At 39.3% G+C, this 21,010-nt stretch overlaps 1 protein-coding gene across 1 annotated transcript in view; it reads left to right on the forward strand.

The window, feature by feature from the left end:
• Window positions 1–19,840, forward strand: part of AACS (acetoacetyl-CoA synthetase) — a 39,039-nt gene extending 19,199 nt beyond the window's left edge. The window contains exons 6-18 of the mRNA XM_050318221.1: window positions 695–809; window positions 1,317–1,398; window positions 2,058–2,205; window positions 6,260–6,340; window positions 7,450–7,574; window positions 10,298–10,362; window positions 10,541–10,663; window positions 11,967–12,080; window positions 12,590–12,715; window positions 14,288–14,357; window positions 15,055–15,113; window positions 15,961–16,163; window positions 18,527–19,840. Of these exons, the coding sequence (XP_050174178.1) occupies window positions 695–809; window positions 1,317–1,398; window positions 2,058–2,205; window positions 6,260–6,340; window positions 7,450–7,574; window positions 10,298–10,362; window positions 10,541–10,663; window positions 11,967–12,080; window positions 12,590–12,715; window positions 14,288–14,357; window positions 15,055–15,113; window positions 15,961–16,163; window positions 18,527–18,664 (1,449 nt within the window). The 3' untranslated portion in view covers window positions 18,665–19,840. The remainder of the gene's footprint in view (window positions 1–694; window positions 810–1,316; window positions 1,399–2,057; window positions 2,206–6,259; window positions 6,341–7,449; window positions 7,575–10,297; window positions 10,363–10,540; window positions 10,664–11,966; window positions 12,081–12,589; window positions 12,716–14,287; window positions 14,358–15,054; window positions 15,114–15,960; window positions 16,164–18,526) is intronic.
• Window positions 19,841–21,010: the final 1,170 nt, after the last annotated feature.

The following is a 21,010-nucleotide window of genomic DNA, read 5'->3' on the forward strand; positions in this document are numbered from 1 at the left end:
ACACCTGAAAAATTAGCATTTGAATGTGCTCTGCCCTAGAGGTTCTAAAGGAGCTGGGGTAGCTTTTGCTGGTAGTATGAGTGTTTATTCAACATGTAGGTATTTTGATAAAAACCAGTGGTATAGTTTCCTTTGTTAATCGTGGTAGAACAAAGCTACCAGTTCAGGTGAAGTGCCACCTCACCATTTGATTAATGCATCTCCCACAAGACTGGGGTGTTTGTTTCCCCCCATTCAGACCCCCAGAACTGGTGCTCTGTCAAACCAAGGGCACGTAGAGCACCTGCCTGCAAGTGCAGCCAGGAGTCCTGTGGACCTTTGTGTAAATTGAGGGCCCAGCTCCTGCTCACATGGGTATCCTCTTTGGATGAGTTTACATCTGACTCTCAAGGTGACTTTTTTAGCTGCTTAGAGAGCTTTGTGAGCTTGACCCTTCAGTGAATAATATTCTGTGGTCTGTGGGGATTTTATCTGTACTACTGGTTGATATATTTGAGGGTCATGAAATAGATTGCTACAAACCTGCTGTATTTTGGAGATCTTGTGTGAGTGAAGGCAGGCAGTCTTTTAACAACTCTCCTGTTAATTCCTGCCCTTACTCCTTGCTTGAATTGAAATTTGCATTTAGCATCCATTGAGATTTCCTAGCAGTTAATTTTGGTTTTTTTTAACTTATTTTTCTCTTTGTCCCTAGGGCGTGCTGGACAGATTTTCCCAAATTCAACCTAAGCTTATATTCTCTGTCGAAGCTGTAATATACAATGGCAAAGAGCACAACCACTTGGAAAAGCTGCTGAGGGTGGTAAAAGGTATTTCACTGCATTCTACCTGGTCTTAGTTATGCTGTAGTTCTGTGAGCACTCAAAGCCTGCACTGCTACTGTTTGTTGCTGTCCTTCCTTCTTTTACAGTATCACTATGGTCACTTAGATTTTTTCAGAACAGATTTGAGTAAAAACTGACTTGTCTCTTCTGTAATTTTAACAGTTTTCTACTCATTTAACTTAAATAGATCAGCAGATATTAGTCAGCAGTAGAAGTAGAGGAGCAGGAGCTGATGACAGTGTTTTTAAGCTCAAGCAAAGTGCTGCTGAAGACAAATAAAAGAGGTATTACAGCACTAGAGCTTGCAGATTTACACATAAAAGGCTGAAAATATTGAGGAAATTATATCTTAGCTAACAGTTTTTTGGGGTTTCAGTGCATCAGAATAATTTCTGTTGGTTTATGCATTACACCGTATGATTCAATCAGGCAAAAAAGACCATTGGGTATGTAAGTGAATGTAGGAAATAATTGCTTTCTTTTTTCTTCCAGGGCTTCCAGATTTAAAAAAAGTGGTAGTGATTCCATATGTCTCCTCAAGAGAAACCATAGATATTTCCAAGATTCCAAACAGGTAATGGGAACTTGTGAGCTGTGAGTGTCCAAACTAGGGATGAGATGGATATTGATAGCTATGGCAAGCTGCCTGACTGACCTCTTGAACTTGGAAAAAATGGGATTTAGTCAGATTTAATGTGGTCCATCTTCGTGCTGAAAACAGGAGTGCAGTGTAGGTTGCTGCAGGTGTTTTGCTTGTATAAAACTGCTGGTATTACTGGCTCTCAAATGAAGGCAAAATTTAGTAGGACATAGAAGGGAGAACAAAGCATCCAGAGCTGAATAATTAATAAGTGATACTTTTGGAGAGTTTCTTTTGCTTACTTACTGGTTTGGATTATGTATGTTAAACACTTTTTGGGAACAATTGAGTCCCAGAGTTACTGTTCCTGTCTGCTTTGAACTGTTAAGACTGGTAGCTGGTCACAGGGGCACATTTATAGGCTTGGTTTTGTTGTGTTCAGTCTAAATATTATACTAATGGTTTATTTAAAAACAGAAAAGGAAACAAAATAATTAGTAATTGAAAGAGTAGACTAGAAATAGAAAATATATACATAGTTTGGGTAGACAGCTTATTGTAAACGTACTGAATACAGAGGTAGTCTTATGTATGGGCTAGGGTAATGCTTGCAGAAGTTTCTGAAATGTTCCTTTGTTTCCCTTCATGTGCAGTGTCTTCTTGGAAGACTTCCTGGCTACTGGGAAAGGAGACCAAGCTCCCCAGCTGGAGTTTGAGCAGCTGCCTTTCAGTCATCCTCTCTTCATCATGTATTCATCGGGCACAACAGGGGCACCAAAATGCATGGTGCATTCAGCAGGGGTATGTGTTCCCTCCTGGAGCTGCACTGCCTGTTTTTAACTGCATGGGTTACATCTTCCCTTAAACAGCATCATACCATGGTGTGCTTTAAGGAAGAATTGATTGCTGACAGCGTTGCAGTAACTTGCAGTGAACCTTTTTGTTTACAAGTGGCTGTTTGAAAGCAAATATGGATTGATACAAAATGGTTTAGAGGTCAGTGTGGAGATCTTCCGGATTTCAGGTGTTTCCTGGCAGCAAGTGTCAGTCACAAAAGCATCACTAGAACTGCCCTGACTGATACTCGTAGAGGAAAGGCCAAAGAACTTGAACTGGGTGTTTGGAACTGATTTTTGGACACTGCCAAGCTAAGACGCATAGGGAGCTTGCAGTTCTTACTTTTAACTGTGTTCTGTGTTTATTAGTTCAGAGTATGTCATCCTCATCAATCCTTTTTTTAAGGAAGCCTGAAGGTTACCATCTCCTTTAGTGTAGGTTTTGCTTTGTATGGGAACTTTGCTTTAAGGCCATATCTTGTTGTGGCTAAACATATATATGATATTAGTGCCAACATGACCTGTGCTCACATTATTTCTATTTACTAGTGATGTTCTCAGGCTCTTAAAGTAGAGGAAGTGACTCCAGCAGTCAGGCATAGTGTAATCTTTAAAAGGCAGAGCTTTCTCCCCCTCAAGGCAGGGGTGTTGAGCAGTGCAATTGTACCAACACGTGTAAATGGAACTGCACAACTTTTAGCCAGAGCCCATCATTTTCTGCTGTTTGCTCTGAAAATCAGGATGAGCATCCTGCAAAGCAGGGTGGCCTGGGGGCAGGATCCTTTGATGCTGTGCCCATAGTGTGTGTGCTCTTGCCTCTCTTTGATGGCAAGGACCAGAGGTTTTGCCCACAGACAAATCCCCTGCTGCCTGTAAACACTCTGCTTTATATATTATCAATAGGAGTTCATGCCAGGCAGCATGTGATACACAAAATGGTCCCACTGGGACACATCCACTGTTTGTGAAGAAGGCATATTTTGCAGTTTGACAGCTGTTTTGAAGCTGTGCTGGCTTTAGACTGGTTAAGTACTTGCAGGGGTGGATTAGTAAAAACAGGACGGGTGTTTTGTTCAGTGATGGGTAATAAACAGTAGAGATGAAAACACAGATGTAGATCAGATAACAGAACTTTGCAACAAAGTTCTTTCTCTTCCCATGTTACCTGTGTTGCTGCTTAGCTTAATCATTACTCTGCTCTCCATCTTTTCAGTTCATATAGAGAGCTACCTTAGAGTTTAGGTCAAGATTACTCATCCTTGCTGGGGAGGAGAGCAGGTGATGGATGGATGATTAGGTTTGTAATGATTCTGTTCCCATTCAGCAGCTCTAGTTCTGTGTTGCAGGGTGATTTTTTTATTTTACCTCCCCCCTAAGTTCTGGAAATTGCCTAAAAGCAAATTGTTTCATCAGAGGCCTCAGGAGTTGTATGCTTTCTTTCAGTGTGAATAGGGCCTACAAAAAGTCCATGCAAATAAATTCTTAGATGTTTTCCACGCACTTGGTTGGATTACTCTGTTTGTTCTTGGCTTAATCTTGTTTCCACTGGAATTAATAGTAGGATTCTCCTTGATTTCAATGAAAGCAAAATTACTCCACCATCTTTTGTCTCATTTTCCAGCCTTACATTAACTCAAGTTTGGTTTTGCTAATTAAAACAGCAAGAAGAAATGACATTTCAATGAAGACATTTCAAGTATTGCTTATTTATAGCATGCTTTGATACTGTGTTGTTACTGTAGTGATTTTTAGATGCCAATAGGCAGCTTACTTTAAATTCACAACTCAGCTTATCTAATTCTGCAGTATGTTTCTGGTCTGTTTTCCCTGCACATATTCTGTTTTTTTGATACACAGTGAAATGACACATATAAATAAAGAAAATGCAGCCAGGTCATGGGAGATGTTTTAAAAACTGTTGCCTCAGAGGGAGTAGGCTTTTTCTGGTGTGTATGGTATTGAACAGTTGGGTGTGCTACAGAAAGACATTTGGAGGGTTCTTTTTAATACATGAAATACATTAGTGAGTCACTGTTATTCTTTAGTCCTAAAAACATTGGTTCTACTTCTTGCCTTGTTCATGCAGGCCCTTTTTTCAGTTATTCCACATTCCCAGCTATCTGAAGAGACAACTTTTTGATAAAATCCACATCAGTTCATTTCTTTCCATCTTCAAGACTTACAAGACTTGGGCTTAAGCATCTGCCCCTTGTGCAGCTGCAGGCAAGTCACTCAGAGGATTTTTCATGCTCGGGCTTGTCCTGAACAGCACGCAGAGAACACTGCTAGTTTGAGACCAGCCATAAGGAGCTGCTCATGGCAGGCTCTCAGCTGTGTAGCTGCTTAGCACGAGTCCCTCCTGAGCCACAGTGTGGCCCAGGAGCAGCAGTGCCTGCTGGTTTTTGACGCTGCAGATGCTCAGCACTTCACCAGACGTATGTTGAGCCCGGTGAAGACAAGCAGACTAGTTAAGTTTTATCAACTGCCAGATATCTGTCATGAAATGCTACATGCTTGGGATTTATTTTGAGGGTTGTAGAAGTCCTATAAATAAACAAGCCCTATAAATAAACTTGAGAGAGCATCTTGGGCCGTAGACTTGTTGCAATAGCACTGCCTTCTCCCACGGTACCTTTTGTTTCCAGGCTAAGTCTTAACAGGTTTTTGCAGGGGAATAGTTCATAGGCTCTACCTGAAGTCATTGTTTTAAAATCCCCTTTTGATCCCAAAACTGTGAAGCAGCAAAAACTGAATGAAGAAAAAAAGAAAACCAATACTTATTTTAATTGAATTTGACTCTTAATTTTGCTATTTCTTGTGGCTCTTTCAGAATCTCCTGCAGGGGCAATGTGCTTTCTTTTTGTAAACGCAGTAATTATGTTAACACCTGCAATTCTTTTGGCAACCCTAACAATTCAGTTAGACATGGTGTTTCTAAATCCTGAAGGTTTTGGTCATTTTGTGCTGTAGAAGGTGGTAGCTGTAGCTAGGTGGCAGCGTTGTGACAGCCGAGGGTGTTCAAACGGCAGCAGGTGAATTCAGACCTGATTCCTTTGAGCTGTGAAGCGAAAATAAGATTTACTCCTTTATTTAATGTTTTCTGCCTTTTCTCCCAAAGCGTGTGCCAGTTTTATGACTCTCCTTTTTCATTTCAAATGTTTATCTGTAATCTGTTTTCTTTCAGTGTAAATCTTGTTTCATGCTTATGAGGCTGTTAATAGTTTCACTGTAACTCCTTGCATAAATGCAAGAACCATTTTTTATTTTAACATCAGCCATGTTAATTTGTCACTGCAGTGAAGTGACTTAATGAAGTAGCCTGTAAATTTATTTATCCTAACAAGTTATGCTTTAATGATGATCAGGAAGGTACTTGAGCAGCATTTCCAACAAAAGAAAAGTAATATATTTAAGTACATTATTAATATTGATGCTCTGAGCAGTGAGACACGTCACATTGCTAGTCACTTCAGTGCTTACAAGAGATCTCCAGTGTTAGGTCTTCTGTCTCCTAGATGTTAATAGATAATTTGGATACATAGTGCTAATGCATAGCAGCTACTGCAGTTTATAGCAGCTCTCAGTCCTTCATTCCTCCCAGTTGCCCAAACACTGAAAATGAAACTCTGTCAAAGGGCTTATCTTGGAAAATCTGACTGGTAAAAGCCTGCTGTTTAAAGTTATGGTCTGCATGGAGTACTCTGCAACTCTGATGGCTGTGTAGAGTTGGAAGTGAGGGAAGTTATTTATTCCATGGATTAAAAGTGATGTGCAATGGGAATTGCTGAGGTCTAATGAGAGAGGCTGAAAAGTTATGTGAGAATGAGGAATGCAATTGCTGCTGCTGTAGATAGGCTCTGGGATTTACTCCAGTTGTAGTTAAAGGAAATACTTGCTTTAATCCTGCAGTACATCCTGCAAAGTATTGACTACATTAGTAATTTTTAAGTCTTAATGTGCTGTCTGAGTTCTGCTTTTCATTTATGTGATCTTATATTTTTCTTTCTCTGTCTTTCCAGGGCACACTAATACAGCACCTGAAGGAACACATTCTTCATGGCAACATGACCAGCAGTGATGTGATTATGTACTACACAACGGCAAGTGGGGCTTAAGGCATTTTTAAAACACTATAGTATGTGTTTCCTGTAAAGATGAGACAACTCTTCATGCAAATCTACAAGTACATTTTAAAGTATTTTAAGTCTTTGTTCTGCAAGGGATTGTCCTACCTGAGTTGAAAAAAAATTCAGGTAAAATAATAAAATGCAACAGAGACCTTTCTGATGAAAGGTCAAACCCATGTTAAATGTTCCTGACCTAACTGGTGAGGAAAGTGAATTGATTTTTACAGCCTCTTAGGTTTATTGATCAAACTGCCTCATCAGTATCACCTACAAATCAGATTCCAGTTTCCTCCATCATGCAGGGCTAGATCATACAGAAGATGAGAATTTCTATTATGTCTCTATTTTGATGGGGAGGAAAGAAGCTGCCCAGCTCTAAATGTTGTAAAGGAAAGGGAGTAAACCTATGATCTAGGTAGGAGTTCAGGTATGTGGTGGGGGTGCTTTTTCTAATGCTGTGATAAAAATGATTCCAAAGACTCCCACTGCTGCAGCTGTTTGAGAAGGCTCATGTCTTTCCTCATGAGTTCCTTTCTGAACTTTAACACAGCTAGTCAGTTTGCAGTATCTCTGTGGAGGGATCATTGTAATTGCCTTGTCTTGTCTGTTGACTCATGCCTTTAAAGCTCTGTGTGTAGGGAGGCATGGAATCCCCATCTCATTAGGTATTTGTAAGGATGAGTTAGATGAGCATCCATCAGGAACGTGTAGCTGATCAGTCTTGGGACAGGTGAGAGGATCAGCAGTGCTTCAGCCTTATTTGCTGATTCTTAAATAATATGGTTAGACATAATAATAAGTGGAGATGGGCATGAACTCAGGTATTTAAGAGTTTCTTACAGCAGGAAAACTTCAGGCAAAGGAAGTGGAAGGGGGGGTGGTACCTCTGGCATGAAGGCGGGGACCATGCCTTGGTCCAGCTTCTGCCAAGATCCAAACCTGTCCACCCTCTTATAGTTGCCTGTGGCTCCTCTACCAGCATGTGACAGCAGACAGCCCTCCTGATCCTGTGCTGGAGCTGCCAGAACAGCAGACAGGGAGCTGAGGAAGATAAACTGATGCAGGTATCTTCTCTTTTCCAGACTGGCTGGATGATGTGGAATTGGCTAGTGTCTGCACTTGCTACAGGAGCTTCAGTGGTCCTGTATGATGGATCTCCTCTAATTCCTTCACCAAATGTGCTCTGGGACTTGACTGACAGACTAGGGTATGTAAACAAGAATAAATAGAAGGATAATGGTATTTGCTTCTGTCACAATGACCACATCCAAGCAACCTCAATAAAGGTGTTGTTCCCTTGGTCAGGAACTCAAACACAGCATGACATGGTTTGTCTTTTGACTTAGCCTTTATTGGAACTACTTTTAAAATTTTGTGCTAAAACACTCTGAGAGAGCAGGAGAGACAAAGAGCTAACTGTTTCAGATTTGAGTCAAGTATTAGAATTCCAGGCAAACAAAGAGTTCTGGTTCAATAGTCAGTTTTCAAGAGCAGCCTTTTCAAAAGGCAGTAATTGGGAGCAATCTGACGAGTAATTTCTCAGAGCACTCAGAACTTAGTAAATAAGAATCCTTTTTTTTCAAGCAGCTCAACATAAGACTCAATAGAGAACTTTGGCTTAAAGACATAAATTGACTGGAAAGACTCAGCAGGGTTGCTTGTATTTTCATATTTTGCTTTTTAGTCTATAATACCTAATTCTTGCTGACAAGCTATTCTGTAATTGTTTTATACTGGTTTTTTTTCTGCCTGCAAATGCTCAGAATGCCCTTTCTTGAAGCCTAGAGAAATAGTAGGTATCACATAAAGAGCTGTAAAACACTGTGGTGGCATTTAACTTTGTACACTGTTTGAACTTTATTTTATTTATTTATTTTGTAACTTTCCTATTTTGCCAACTGGATGTAAACAGTAGATTTGAATGTTATTACTGGTAAAATGAGTGTAATTTTTAATTGATAATTAAAATTAACTTGGTGGTAGAAAGTGGATGAGTGGAAAAGTGGAAAAGATTCACTTTCCAACTCCTGATAATGAATAATTTAAACTGTCTCTTGTGACATGTAATATTTAAAGACTGGCATTTTGTCTCTGGCTGTTATAACTGAAAGTTAATGCCTATTCAAAATGCTTCCAGTAGAGAAACAGCACAAAACAAACCCACAAACTTAAGCCATGCCCCACCCCCTAAAAAAATCCTGGTGGAACAACAGGCAAAAAATCAAGAATCAAGAAATAACACAGCTTATTTTTAAGCATTGTTTCTCCATGCCAAATCTGAGTGAAGATAAATGTGTCTGCATGTCTCACTTTTGTAATCTGGCGCTAAAAGCGGTGACCATCTGGGTGGTACTTCATCATGCAGTCTGTTCCCAGCTCACTCATATGTTAAATATGTTAAAAAAAGGCTTCAACATGTGAAGATTACCTTGCTTCTCTGGAGATGCACCACACTTGCCTTCAGATACCCTGATACTGTAAGAATATGCCATCTCCTACTGTGTGGCAAGAACCAGTCAAGAGGACATCCACTAAATGATCTGTGGAAGTGAATTAGTGGATTGGTGACTAAATGCGGTTATGTAGCATTTGGAAGGGAATAATAGGAGACTTGGCTCTATGTGTGCTAGAGAGGAAGTGTCAAAGATTAAAAATAGAGAAGCATTTTGTATTCTAATGTAAAATAAGCACTGATTGGAAGGAAAGTAAGAGATTACATAAAGGTAAAAATGGTCCACGTGGTCGGGGTACACGGTAACTGAGGAGCAGTGTCCTGTGGGCTCTCGTGGTGGAAGGTTCCCTGCCCATGGCAGAGGGGTTGGAGCTAGGTGACCTTAAGGTTCCTTCCAACCCAAAGCATTCTGTGATTCTGCTGTGCTGTTCCCATGTGCCTGGTAAATTGCTCTATGCACTGATGCATTTGTGCAAGTAACCTGAGAGCTGAGAGTCATCCACCTGAATGGCAAAGGGAAAGCATCCCCTTTTGACAGTGTTGAAATATCTCCTTGCCTGGAAGTGTTCTACCTTCTATCTTGCCTTTAGGGTAAAAGCCAAGATGGCAGGATCTTATTTTTAAGCTCTGCTGATGTCTGTATTGCCCATGTTCTGTGCACTCAGACTGTAGCCCTTATCCTCATCCATCTCTACATTTTCTTGAGTGAGTTTATTCTTGAGTGAGTTTACTGCTGTAATATAAAATGAATTAGCAGAAGGCAGGGAAGAGGATTTCCTGAATGCTAGCAGAAACGTTAAAGTAGCACTTCTATTGATAGAGTAGGGAAGAGTCACAGCCTTTGTTTCAAGTTTTAATTCCATTGTATTGCAAAGCTCTAAATAGACTTTGTAAGGGCAGGATTGAGTTGTTCAGCTGGGGCAAATTTCCTGTTCATTTAGGCACTTGCAATTCAGGGTTTCATCAGTGGAAACTGAACAGGTATCTCTAGAAAATCACTGAGTGCTGTCTCAGAGTAAAGTATTTTTTATCCAACTGTGCCCTGAAATGACAAAGGTGTTTTTTTCTGTGTAAGAGTGTACCAAGGCAACAGCTTTGTGTTACACAGCTTTGTGGCAATTATGGCCCGTTAATGAAGTAAACATTATAACATTTTCTGATGTCCTTGGAGTGTTCTGCAGTTACAAATTCCTGTAAATGTGAGGGAATGATGTTTTCATGAGGTGGGAAAGCTTTGCTTAATATTTAAAGATAGAATGAAAAGTTTCGAAGCTGCAGAAGTGACATGTGATCTGACTAATTTTGATAGTTCAGAATGATGTGCCTCACACTTAGAAAGCTTTAAGAGACTGCATTGTTTGACTAATCCACGTACAGAATATCTAACAGCCCCTGCTTACTGCTGTGGGAATTGCAGGTCTTTGGAATCTTAGCATTTTTAAATATGCAAAATGTGTAAACTTTTTTTTCCCCTCTAGGATCACCATCCTTGGAACGGGTGCCAAGTGGCTGGCTGTGCTAGAACAGAAAAATTTAAAACCATGTAAGCTTCAAAAAGCTAGTGCATGCCTCCTGTCCTCCCTCTTACCTTTCCTCTCCTGCTTTTGGCCCAGTATCTTGTCACAGTCCTTCATGTAATTATTTTGTGTTGTAGTGACAAAGAGTTTGAAACCCTTGTAAAAATGATACCTTAACCTCTGTTGGTTTTTCTCCCTTTTAAGGTGAAACACACAATCTCCAAACGCTCCACACTATCTTGTCTACAGGATCACCCCTCAAATCTCAAAGCTATGAGTATGTCTACAAACACATAAAAAGCAGTGTCCTCCTGGGATCCATTTCAGGTGATGCTTTTATGCTGCAGCGTCTCAGTAATTCTCTTGATTGCCTGTGCATTTCCTTCTTGCTCATTTGTGCTGTATGTTTGGGAAGCTTAAGCCTTGGATCATTTGGGATTGGTTATAGTTAAACTGGAATGAACTGTCTTTTTAGTGCATAATTCACTGTGCCATAATGCAACTCATACACTCCAAAGGGTTTTTGGTGGATGTTTTGGATCTTAGCTCTTTTTAAGTATGATCATTTATTTTGACTGGCTGTCCTTAGGGGTGGCGGGGTTGAGATCAAGAAAAGAGTCTATTAACCTGCAGAACATTCTGTTCTGCAAATAGCTGACTTTAGCAGAAAATATCTCTTGGAGAGTTCCCATTTCAGTTCTTTTGTGCCAAGTAATTGGCACTGCAGACAGATTTTTTTTTGTAAATTATGTAATTAGAGAAATATCAAGCCCCCATGCTGTGCAGTTTGTTGTGAGGAGTGCTGAGGCAACTTCTAGTCACATAAGATCCACCACAGGACTCTTCACTTTGCTTTGTAACAAGGACTGACTTTTTCAAAGGGCTTTTTAAACTCAGTTTAGTTTGATTTTTCTTTTTTTTAAAGTATAACCGTTCTGCTGAAGTTCTCAGACTCTGAGCTCAGTAAGAGTAGTGCTGAATCTAGAACTTGCTACTACAGACATTAATAGACTCTAATGCAGAAGCCTATTTCTGAGTAAAGCTAACATGATTGATTCGTGTCTTAATTCTTCTTTCTTGAAGTCCTAGAAAGACTATAAATATTCCAGTTAAGTAAGCACTTTGACAGTATCTATTTTTCTTAAGATAACAGTTCATTCTATAGGCATGTCTCCCCTCCTGCTATGCTAATAGGATATAAAAGCTAAGTAAATGTTGAGTGGAATAGCTTGACTGGTTACTTTATTCAAAACAAACAAGAAAACATTTCTAAGTAATTCTCTAAATATCTTAAGTCTGTAAGCTAGGGCCTGTTTGTTTTCTCAGTCTCCTCTAAGTGGAAATTTCCTTAAACGAGATTAAAGAATATGTTGAAAGGAGAAAAGTTATGCCTGAAGGGGTAATTCTACATGAAAGGCATACACATATAAAGACATATAAAGTAAGGAAGGAAACCTTTTATGAGAAGTGACAACATCCTTGGATAACACTGTTTGCTTTATGGTGCTTAATGTGGATCAGAAACATTTGGCAAAGGTGGTAGTCTACTGTTCTACAGTTCATATGTAGTTTTCAAGTTTGCTTTTTCCAAAAAGTACTGTATATTCTAAATGGACTCCTTTTATTATAGGTGGGACAGATATCATTTCCTGTTTCATGGGTCACAATGTTACAGTTCCAGTTTACAAAGGAGAAATTCAGGCCAGAAATCTTGGAATGGCTGTAGAAGCATGGAATGATGAAGGTAACTAGTGTCCAAAATACTATGTGTGCTTATAAAATACAGTATTTGCAAGACCTTAATTTTCACGTGTCAGATGGGTGAACAGTCAGTTGTTAATGTGACTTCACTTTAGAAACATGTTACACAAAAGCTGCATGTGGATCCATCTGATCTGGGTTTTAAGGGACTCCAGTGAAGATTGTAGTACTTCCCTATCCATTACTCTGCTAAAGCACATCAAGGCCAAATTCCAGCTTTTGGGTGTGTGTGTTCACTAGCTGTGTTGCTGTGCATGCCAGCCTGGCTTCCACCCTGTGGTGTAACTCTCCTGAAGTTACAGAGGTTAAGATAAGGATGAGCTTAGTGATTGAACACCAGTTGAAACCAAGACCAGCAATCAGAACATGTCTCATACTTACACTAGCATCTGGCTGTAATAATAACTGAGAACTGTAGCTGCTCTTTGCTTTATGGTACCTTGTTATTTATAGAAGGGGAAATGCTGAAAATGCCTCTTTCTTTGTAAACAGGAAAACCAGTCTGGGGTGAAAGTGGAGAGCTGGTTTGTACCAAGCCTATTCCCTGTCAGCCCACACACTTCTGGAACGATGAGAATGGAAGCAAATACAGGAAGGCTTATTTTTCAAAATTCCCAGGTATGTCATGAAGCGCTTTGGATATTGTATTGCTGTTTCTAGCAAGGCACAAGTTTATTTGCTGTTGCCCAGTGACAGGCACGTGCAGCTTTGAATTTCGATTCCCAGGTTGAGAACCCCTCAGTGTGTTTCATAATATCTCACTCTGTTTTCTACTGCTTTTGTTTTGAATATGGATCCAAATCAAACTAGTGAGAACCTCTGCAAGGCTCTAATCCCATTTTGCTGCTTTCATTAGGCAGATCTGACTGTCACAGCCTCCCAGTCTGCAGTGCAGACACAGACTGCTTGGCATGAGTGTGAAATGGAAGTGCTGAATAGGTCAGGTAGCAATCAGCTATTAATGAGTGCTACTGCACCTCTGCCAGACTGCTCCTGCCTAGCTGGAGGAGTGAATCCCAAGGGATAAGTGCTGACCTGCTACCTCATTAGCATGAGGATTAAGTATATGCTGCCTCAAACATGCATATTCTGCATTCATAGTCTCCTACAGAGCAAAGGAACAGGCACTGTGGGCCAGAAGCTTTCTTGTTAATAATTGTGGAGGACTCTGCTCATCCAGGGCTTTTCCTGATGTGGCACAGTGATGCTGAAATCCCTGCTGCCTCCTGGGCAGAGATTTTATAGGAGCAGGATCTCCTGCTACTCTCTCTTGGAGATGGAAGCTTTTTTAAAAATAGCAGCAATACAGAGTGGATTCACAAGAGAAGTCAGATGCAGGAGAGAATCTTACAAGAAAACTGAGGGAATGTGGAAATTGCAGTCTGCATATAAGCCTAACAGCAGTAAATAGAAAAAATGTGACAGCTGTTAGACTGAAATCACTGTGGTCCAGAGGTTCTGTCTGAAACCTCTTCTGTCTTTCTTTGTAAATGGGCTTCAGGTTGTAACAATTAAGTTAAAAGGTGGTCTTAACTTGCACATGCATGTGCAGGTATTTGAGGTTGGAATTTTTCTCTGGAAAAGCTTGAGTAGAATTGGCTTGTACTTCTGGTTTTGGCAGGCTGTGTAGCAGAATCAATCTTTAAAAGTAATAGAGAAGTCATTCTAGCCCTGAAAAGTCAAATCTGATTTTACATTAACACGGATCAAGAGAATTAAGCACATAAGGTCCCTAGGGAATTGTTGAGACCTATTATGCAAGCCCAGAAAACTTCTTGCTCAGAATTGTGCATTAAAAAAGAAGTGGATCAAGAAAGACTGGTAGGAATATTGTTACCTTTGTGGAGGATTCTTCCAGTTTACTCAAAATGTGATGTTCCGAGGAGCTATTCATCTGCTTTGTAAAGGATGCTGTATAGTCATGCAAACAAAGAATCAGAAGATAATGTGGAGTTTGATCCTGATGTGTGAGCTGCTCCTAGGTGTGCTAGCTCTTTGTAGTAAATGCAGCGTGAATTGTTTGTGCAGTTAAGTACTCCTACACTTGCTGTGGGTACTTCTCAAACTGTGTCTTGTAAATTATACTTAGGTATGTATTTTATAAAGTTAATGTGAGTTGAGTTACACAAATGTCTGCTGTGACTGGATGTGTAAGAAATCAGCTGCTTAAGCTCTGCCATTCCCTAATAGGTGTCTGGGCCCATGGTGATTACTGCAAAATTAATCCCAAGACTGGAGGAATTGTCATGCTGGGTCGCAGGTAAAGCGTTTTGGTGGAAGTATTTTGAGTAAACAAGTTAGCAGTAAAATTTGCAGATCTTCACCTTGGAGTATAATGTACATGATTCTGTGTCACCTGATAGCTTTATATTTTATTTAATCCAGTATTTTGGATTTCAACCCCTAAATTAATCAGAGCAGCGGGATTAGAGGGAAGGGACTACATTTCAAAGTTCTACACCACTTTTTTTATATGTGAACATGAGACAGTGTTGGACTTTCTGCTTTCCATGGTTTATAATTATCACTTAGTTTCAACTGAGAGTGCAGCACATTGAAGGTGGTGAATTGGGAGATTGCCCTCTGGTCTTGCCTTTAACATCAACTTGTTTTACAGCAAAACTTAATTATAGAAGGTTAGGTATTAAGCTGTGCCTGTTTTAGTGATCATTAGACATTCAAGATCACAATTGGGGCTAAATTTTCTGCTTGCATTTCAAAGTTGCTGTTTGAAACAAAGTTGAGTGAATGAAAAATATTGAGGTTCTCTGTACAGCTTCATTTTAATGAGCAAAATGCCTTTTTGAATTACATCCTCTTACAATTCTGTTTCTAATGTGGCTGCACTTTCACTGCCTGAAATGTAGAGAGATTTGGTTAATTGCATCAATTTTTCCTCTTCATCAAACTGTAATCACATTTTAATGCTTCTTTGTTTTGTTTGTCTGATTTTTCAGTGATGGTACATTAAATCCAAATGGAGTAAGATTTGGAAGTTCTGAAATTTATAACATAGGTATGAAATCGACTTTCCACCTCTTTCAGCTATGCCATTGTTGCCTTAAATCTGAAAATCAAGCATTATAAAGTGCTTGAAAGGATTAAGTAATGAAAGACTTGCTGTCTTTCAGATGAAAGACAATACAGAGTGTAGTAGCATTAGCAAAATTTGTTTTGTGAACTTGAAGCTGGTTGCTTTCCTGAGGTTATCTGTAGGGTGAGAGATGACCAGCTGAGATACACAAAAGCAACACCTTAAGGAGCATATAGTAAGACCTTACAGACTGATAGTATTTTGCAGGTTTATAAGAGAACACTTAACTTGTCAGGCTTTTTTTCTCCCCAAGACAAGCTCTTGACACTGTTTTTATTGGACCTTACCTGGTAATTAAGAAGCAGTTCTTGAGCTTGTGCTTTGTGCTTCAAAGACTGTCGATGTTGTGACAGGTGGTGAAACTGTCCCTGCAAAGGTGCTAATCTGAGACTTAACGACCTGTTGCCTCTTTGTTCTTGTGTCATCAGGCACGTTATTCTCCTGTCTGTGCATCGGTGGGGGCTGTGAGGAAAGCCAAAGAAAATGGCTTAGTATAAAAGCTTATTATCTGTCCCAAAAGCGATAACAAATTTTTTTTGTGATGGACCTAAATGTATATGATCCTTAAACCTGGGTTTTCACCTGGGCAGGTGTTAAAATTTCAGAACACCCAGAGGGGAAGCCCAGTGTAGGATAATCTAGCCAGGGTGTTTGTTTGCCTTTGCAGCTCTAGGGGAGATGGTTTGTTTTGATACAACCACAAAAAAAATGTGCATCCAGAATGATACATAAATACAAATACTAATGAGGACTTCCCCTTTATTTTCAGTGGAAGCCTTTGAGGAGGTTTCTGATAGCCTCTGCGTCCCTCAGTACAACAAAGATGGGGAGGAGAGGGTGATCCTCTTCCTGAAGATGGCATCAAACCACACGTTCAGCAAGAGCCTGGTGAAGAGGATTCAGGATGCGATCCGGATCGCGCTCTCCGCCAGGCATGTTCCCAGCCTCATCCTGGAAACCAAAGGCATTCCGGTATGTCATGAAAAATGCTGCCTACTTTTTTCTTTGTCACCTTGAATAGTAATTAAGGAGCAGTTGTCACTGCTCTTCAAACCCACATACATGGAAATTTTAGCATCTCAAAAGTGTAGTCGAGCTTTATAAATAGTTTGTCTATGTTGCCTAGCAACATCTTTTCATCTCCTTTTCAGCTAAGCATGTTTTTTTGTTTTTTAAATGTGTTGCATTTTCTCGGTAATATATCCTTAGCCTTTTAAAGGAAAATATTAAAAAGGTAATTTAACATTAGTTTCTCTTGCTATCCACAAGCTTATTTTGTTTTTGTTTTCCTGTTACAAGTGACATCCTTAGGAAAGCTGAGAGCACTCAGCAAATTCAGAAAACCTTTTTGTAAACCATTTCACTTTTACATCTGTTTAGCTCCTTAAATGTAGCTCTATCACTGTCTTAACTGTAACAGTAATTAAAATTAAATTGTTGTGCTTGTGTGGGAGGAGAAATTTGTTATCTCAGGGTTCTGCATGCTCAGTCTTCTGAAGCTGTTCTGCTACAGTGCTCATTGTGTGAACTCTTTAGTTGGAATGTCTGTTTTTATAGTCTTCTCTGATGCTACAGTCTCCTCAACAGCTCTGAGCAGCAGAATGGGGGTGGAGAGTGTAGATTTCCCAAGTCCATTTGCACATAAACTTGGGTTCTCTATCATTTGATATTCTTGATACCCTTTTACTGCCAGTGTAGGTTTCCCTGTGAAAGTGCTTTAGGGTTCAACACTACCAACCTCTGTGTTCCACACAGTGACCTGGTTCTGATCTGTAGAGTTACTTCTGCTTCAGGCCACTGTTGGCAAATAGTACTTGGCTCAAAAGTGGAAGAGAAATCCTCTGAAGTTTAGGTTTTCTGGGCTGTAACTCACCTTCTGCACAAAGTGTTGAACTTGTGAACTGTGTAAATCACCTGAATGTACAGCACAAAGTTGAGGGTAGTGAGGTGTTTGTGATGGGCTACCCCTCAGGAAAGCCTCCTCAGATCATTAATTAGTTCACACATTGACTGAATTGAGAATTGAGTGAATTTTAATTACCTTTCAGATAAATGTGCCAGTGGTAAAGTGATCAAAGCTGTCTCCCATCTTCTAAAGTTTGCTTGGAAGGGAAACCTCCTATTTTTCTCCCAGTTTTAGAAATGTTTGCATCCTCATTTGCAGTTTCTGGTAGAAATAGTACAACTGTGGTGAGGTGATTTAGTAATAGAAAGAATGGCTTTAATGAAAGAAGAGTGGTTAATCAAGGTGGCTCACGAGGGTTGGATTACATGTGACTTCAGGAGATCTAATAGGGAAAAGTTTGGTTTAGCATCAGGATGAATATTGCAAGAGTGCATTGAGTTGAGGATTATTTAACTTGGCTCTGAATGATCTCTAGTGAAAAATGGCCATGCCTGGAGTTGAGTTTCAGTGGTTTTGGAGGCCAGGAACAACCTGAGTTCTTTGACCAGCAGATTCATTAGTAAAGCAAGTGGGGATCCTGTGCCCAGAGTAGACAGACAAATTTAAGGAGATATTTGACAGTCAGTTTTTCCAAGTTGACACCCCAAAATGTCTGTGGTATCAGCACAAGGAAAGGGCTAATAAAGCCTTGGTGGCTATAAAAGCAGAGATCATCCAAAATGGGCCTTGGCAGTTCCTGCTCACATTGAAGTAGTTCTTTCCTGTACTTCACTAGTCAGAAATTAGTGTTCTGACCCCAAAAACATAAGAACTAGGGTTTTTTTTCTGCAGTGTCCTTACTTAGAGTAACAGAATGTAATAGAATTTGAGTGATACATAAGTGGAGGTGAAGCCTCTGTTTGTTCTACTTCATTTTGTTTGTTATGGTTTGTTTTGAAACATTCAACTATAGAAGACCATTTAAGCTCAGAGTTTGACTTCTCCCTATTAGAAAAAGACTGTCCATTTAAGATAAGAAAATCATGGTTTCCTTCTCCCAAATCCCAGTGCAGTTGGCCTTTGTTTTTTTAACCCACCCATACAAAACTAAAAACTGTTCAAAAATTGTATGTGTCAGAACATAAACATTAAATGTTTTTAGTGTTTATACCATGATTCTGATCTGGTTTTGTTGTTTGATATTGGAGCTTGATTGTGTTCTCACAGTATTACCAATAGGAGTAATAAACTAAAATGACATATAAACTCTTTGAATTCCACCTACTCCTCAGTGATTTTTCAGAAGAAAGTACTTCAAATGTAAGAGAAGAGAAGGCATTATGCTAAATTTTGATAGAGTTCTGGGGTTGGTGGGGGTTTCATGAATATTTCCATAAAGCTGCTACATAAAAAAAAAAATAATTTTATCTTTGCTGGTTTTGTTTTTCAGTATACAATAAACGGGAAAAAAGTGGAAGTAGCTGTGAAGCAAATAATAGCAGGGAAAGAAGTTGAGCAGCGGGGAGCTTTCTCAAACCCAGAGGCTTTGGACCTGTACAAAAATATTCCTGAGCTTCAAGACTATTAAAGTCACTTGTTTGTTTTTTTTTGCATCTGTCTTTGTTTTGTGTTTGTTTTGTATATACCAATACTGTATGTAAAGAAAAAGCTCTATTTAATACCAGTGGTTCTTTTAAAAGAAAAATATATTTCATGAAGTGCATTATGAAAGGCTTGGGTAAAGCTTAGCTCCCTTTTATTGGTTAAATATGCCATATATTTTGGAGGTTTTTTTTCCAGCCCGGAAGGAGAAACCTGCCTGTTTTGATTTTTATATATATGAGTGCATCTTTTCTGGTTAGATTTACATCAACCCATCAAATGGGAGCACTAGTGGTTGCAGATAGAATATTTCTTTCATAAAATATTTGCTTTCTTTTTTTAAACTGGATTTTTAGCAACGTTTTTCAATCCATGTGTTTCAGTCACCTGTAAGGAATATACAGTGATTTTAACTCCTTGAACCCTGAAACATGCAAGTGGTTCTACATGTAGTGTGCACTTAAATGTTTTTATAAAGCCAAATCATAATGCACTAAACCCATTTGACTTGACTCAGAGTAATTTCAGTCTTGAAATAGCTCACGGTACCCTTGAAGGTAATTGCTGCTTCATTTTGTGATGTAGCCTTCCTATTGTTTTAAGCTTTTGGTTGGCAGACTTCTGGGGGCTCAGAAGGTGAGGGAGCAGTTGCCTCCTTGTTTCTGGGGTAACTCCAGGTTATTTCCATGGGTTTTGCAGTCACTTCTCTGGATTAACATAATTGCATTTGAAGAAGGCATTTTGCTTCCTTGGTTGAAGTCCTTTATTGGGTCTAGGGCAGAGATCCCATGTTAGGTTAACTGAGGAATTCCAGTGTGTGTGTTTATTAAAAGCTGATGGGTTTTGTAACTTTTTTTTTTATGAAATGTCACATTGAAAGTGAAAGACAAGTGTTTTCTAGCTCTGTATCCTTCCAGTTTATAAAGGGAAAAATAATGAGCATACTAAAACAGTAAAATGGAAGCACTACAGTGTTTTGTTTTTCATAAATACAGTTGAAGTAGTTGTATGACCCTCTGGCATCCAGTGTCTCCTGCACTATTTAAATTTTGTGGGTGAAATATTATTGTACTTACAACTGTGTTGAATGCATTCAGCATTGATAAAGAGTTAATAAAAATGAATTGATTCTTTATATAATTATATGTTACTTCTGTTTCAACTGTTGCTGTCTTATTTTTGTTTTCCTTTAGACTGGGTGTCATGGGATAACCTTTTTAGCCTAATTTGTTACTGATTTTAATGGTTTTAATTCAAGGCTGACTTACTACAAAACTTTCTGTTGGTTTTATCCTGTTTTCTTGTACAGAGCCCAAGACAGGTAAAACATTGCTGCTAGTTCTGTATGCACAGTTGGCTCATTGAGAAGGTCACAGGTGAACAGGAGTGGAAGAAAATGTGCTGAAAATGTGCTTTGTGTCAGTGCAATGAGAAGCTGTAGGTGGTGATATGTTAATTTTGCTAAAAGGGACTCACCTGAGCACTGGAAGGTGTGTTCTCCATTACTGAGGGCAAAATCTAAATGCTCATGTGCAGCAGCAGGTGAAAGCTTATTATGTATTTCCCTCACTGTGTGACTGATCTCAGCTCCCTGGCTGAAGGCTGTTGCAGAACATGTCAAATATTGCTCCCAGTAATTTGTTAAGAATGAAACTGCTTGTAAATGCAGCTGGGGATTGGCCCCTCTCAGGTGCTGTGACTGAATTAACACCATCACTGTGGACACCCCACACTCACTGTGGGGTGAAGAAATCCCTCATCAGCAAATGCAGCTTTAAATGTGCTGGTACTTTCTATACTGTACCAAGTCAGACCATGTTGGCATGACAAATGTGATAATACAAGTACCAAGCACTCATTAGAAAAGTGTAAAAAAATGAGCTACCCAGCTGCCAATAACCTATGATTAAAGGTAGTTTTAAATTCCTTCCCCCTCTGGCTTGCTATATATAAATTTTACATTAACTGTGACTTTGTATTCATTAAAACTTCATTATATTGTTCTTTAATTCATGCAAAATGTCTGGAGTTTACAAAGCCCACAGATCCTTATTAATAAGTAATTTTGGGATATTTAATTAATTAAAGATAGTTTAGAAGCACAGATACTTTAAGAACATATACAATGCCTAGAGGCTGCTTTTTTTTAATGCTTTATCCTGCTGGAAACAGTGGAGAAAGTGTCATTAATGGATATAATTTGATCTCTTGCAAGTGTCAGATGTTGCAAAGCTTTTCCCAGGCATTAGTTACAAACAAAAATAGAGATCTGCTTCTGTATTGCTCTGTGTACTGGAAGTGACTTTATATGGCCACAGAGCCCTGATGGGTC

The sequence above is a fragment of the Myiozetetes cayanensis genome, unplaced genomic scaffold (genome assembly GCF_022539395.1).
Source record: "Myiozetetes cayanensis isolate MyiCay16 unplaced genomic scaffold, myiCay2020 scf21, whole genome shotgun sequence".
Lineage (NCBI taxonomy): Eukaryota > Metazoa > Chordata > Aves > Passeriformes > Tyrannidae > Myiozetetes > Myiozetetes cayanensis.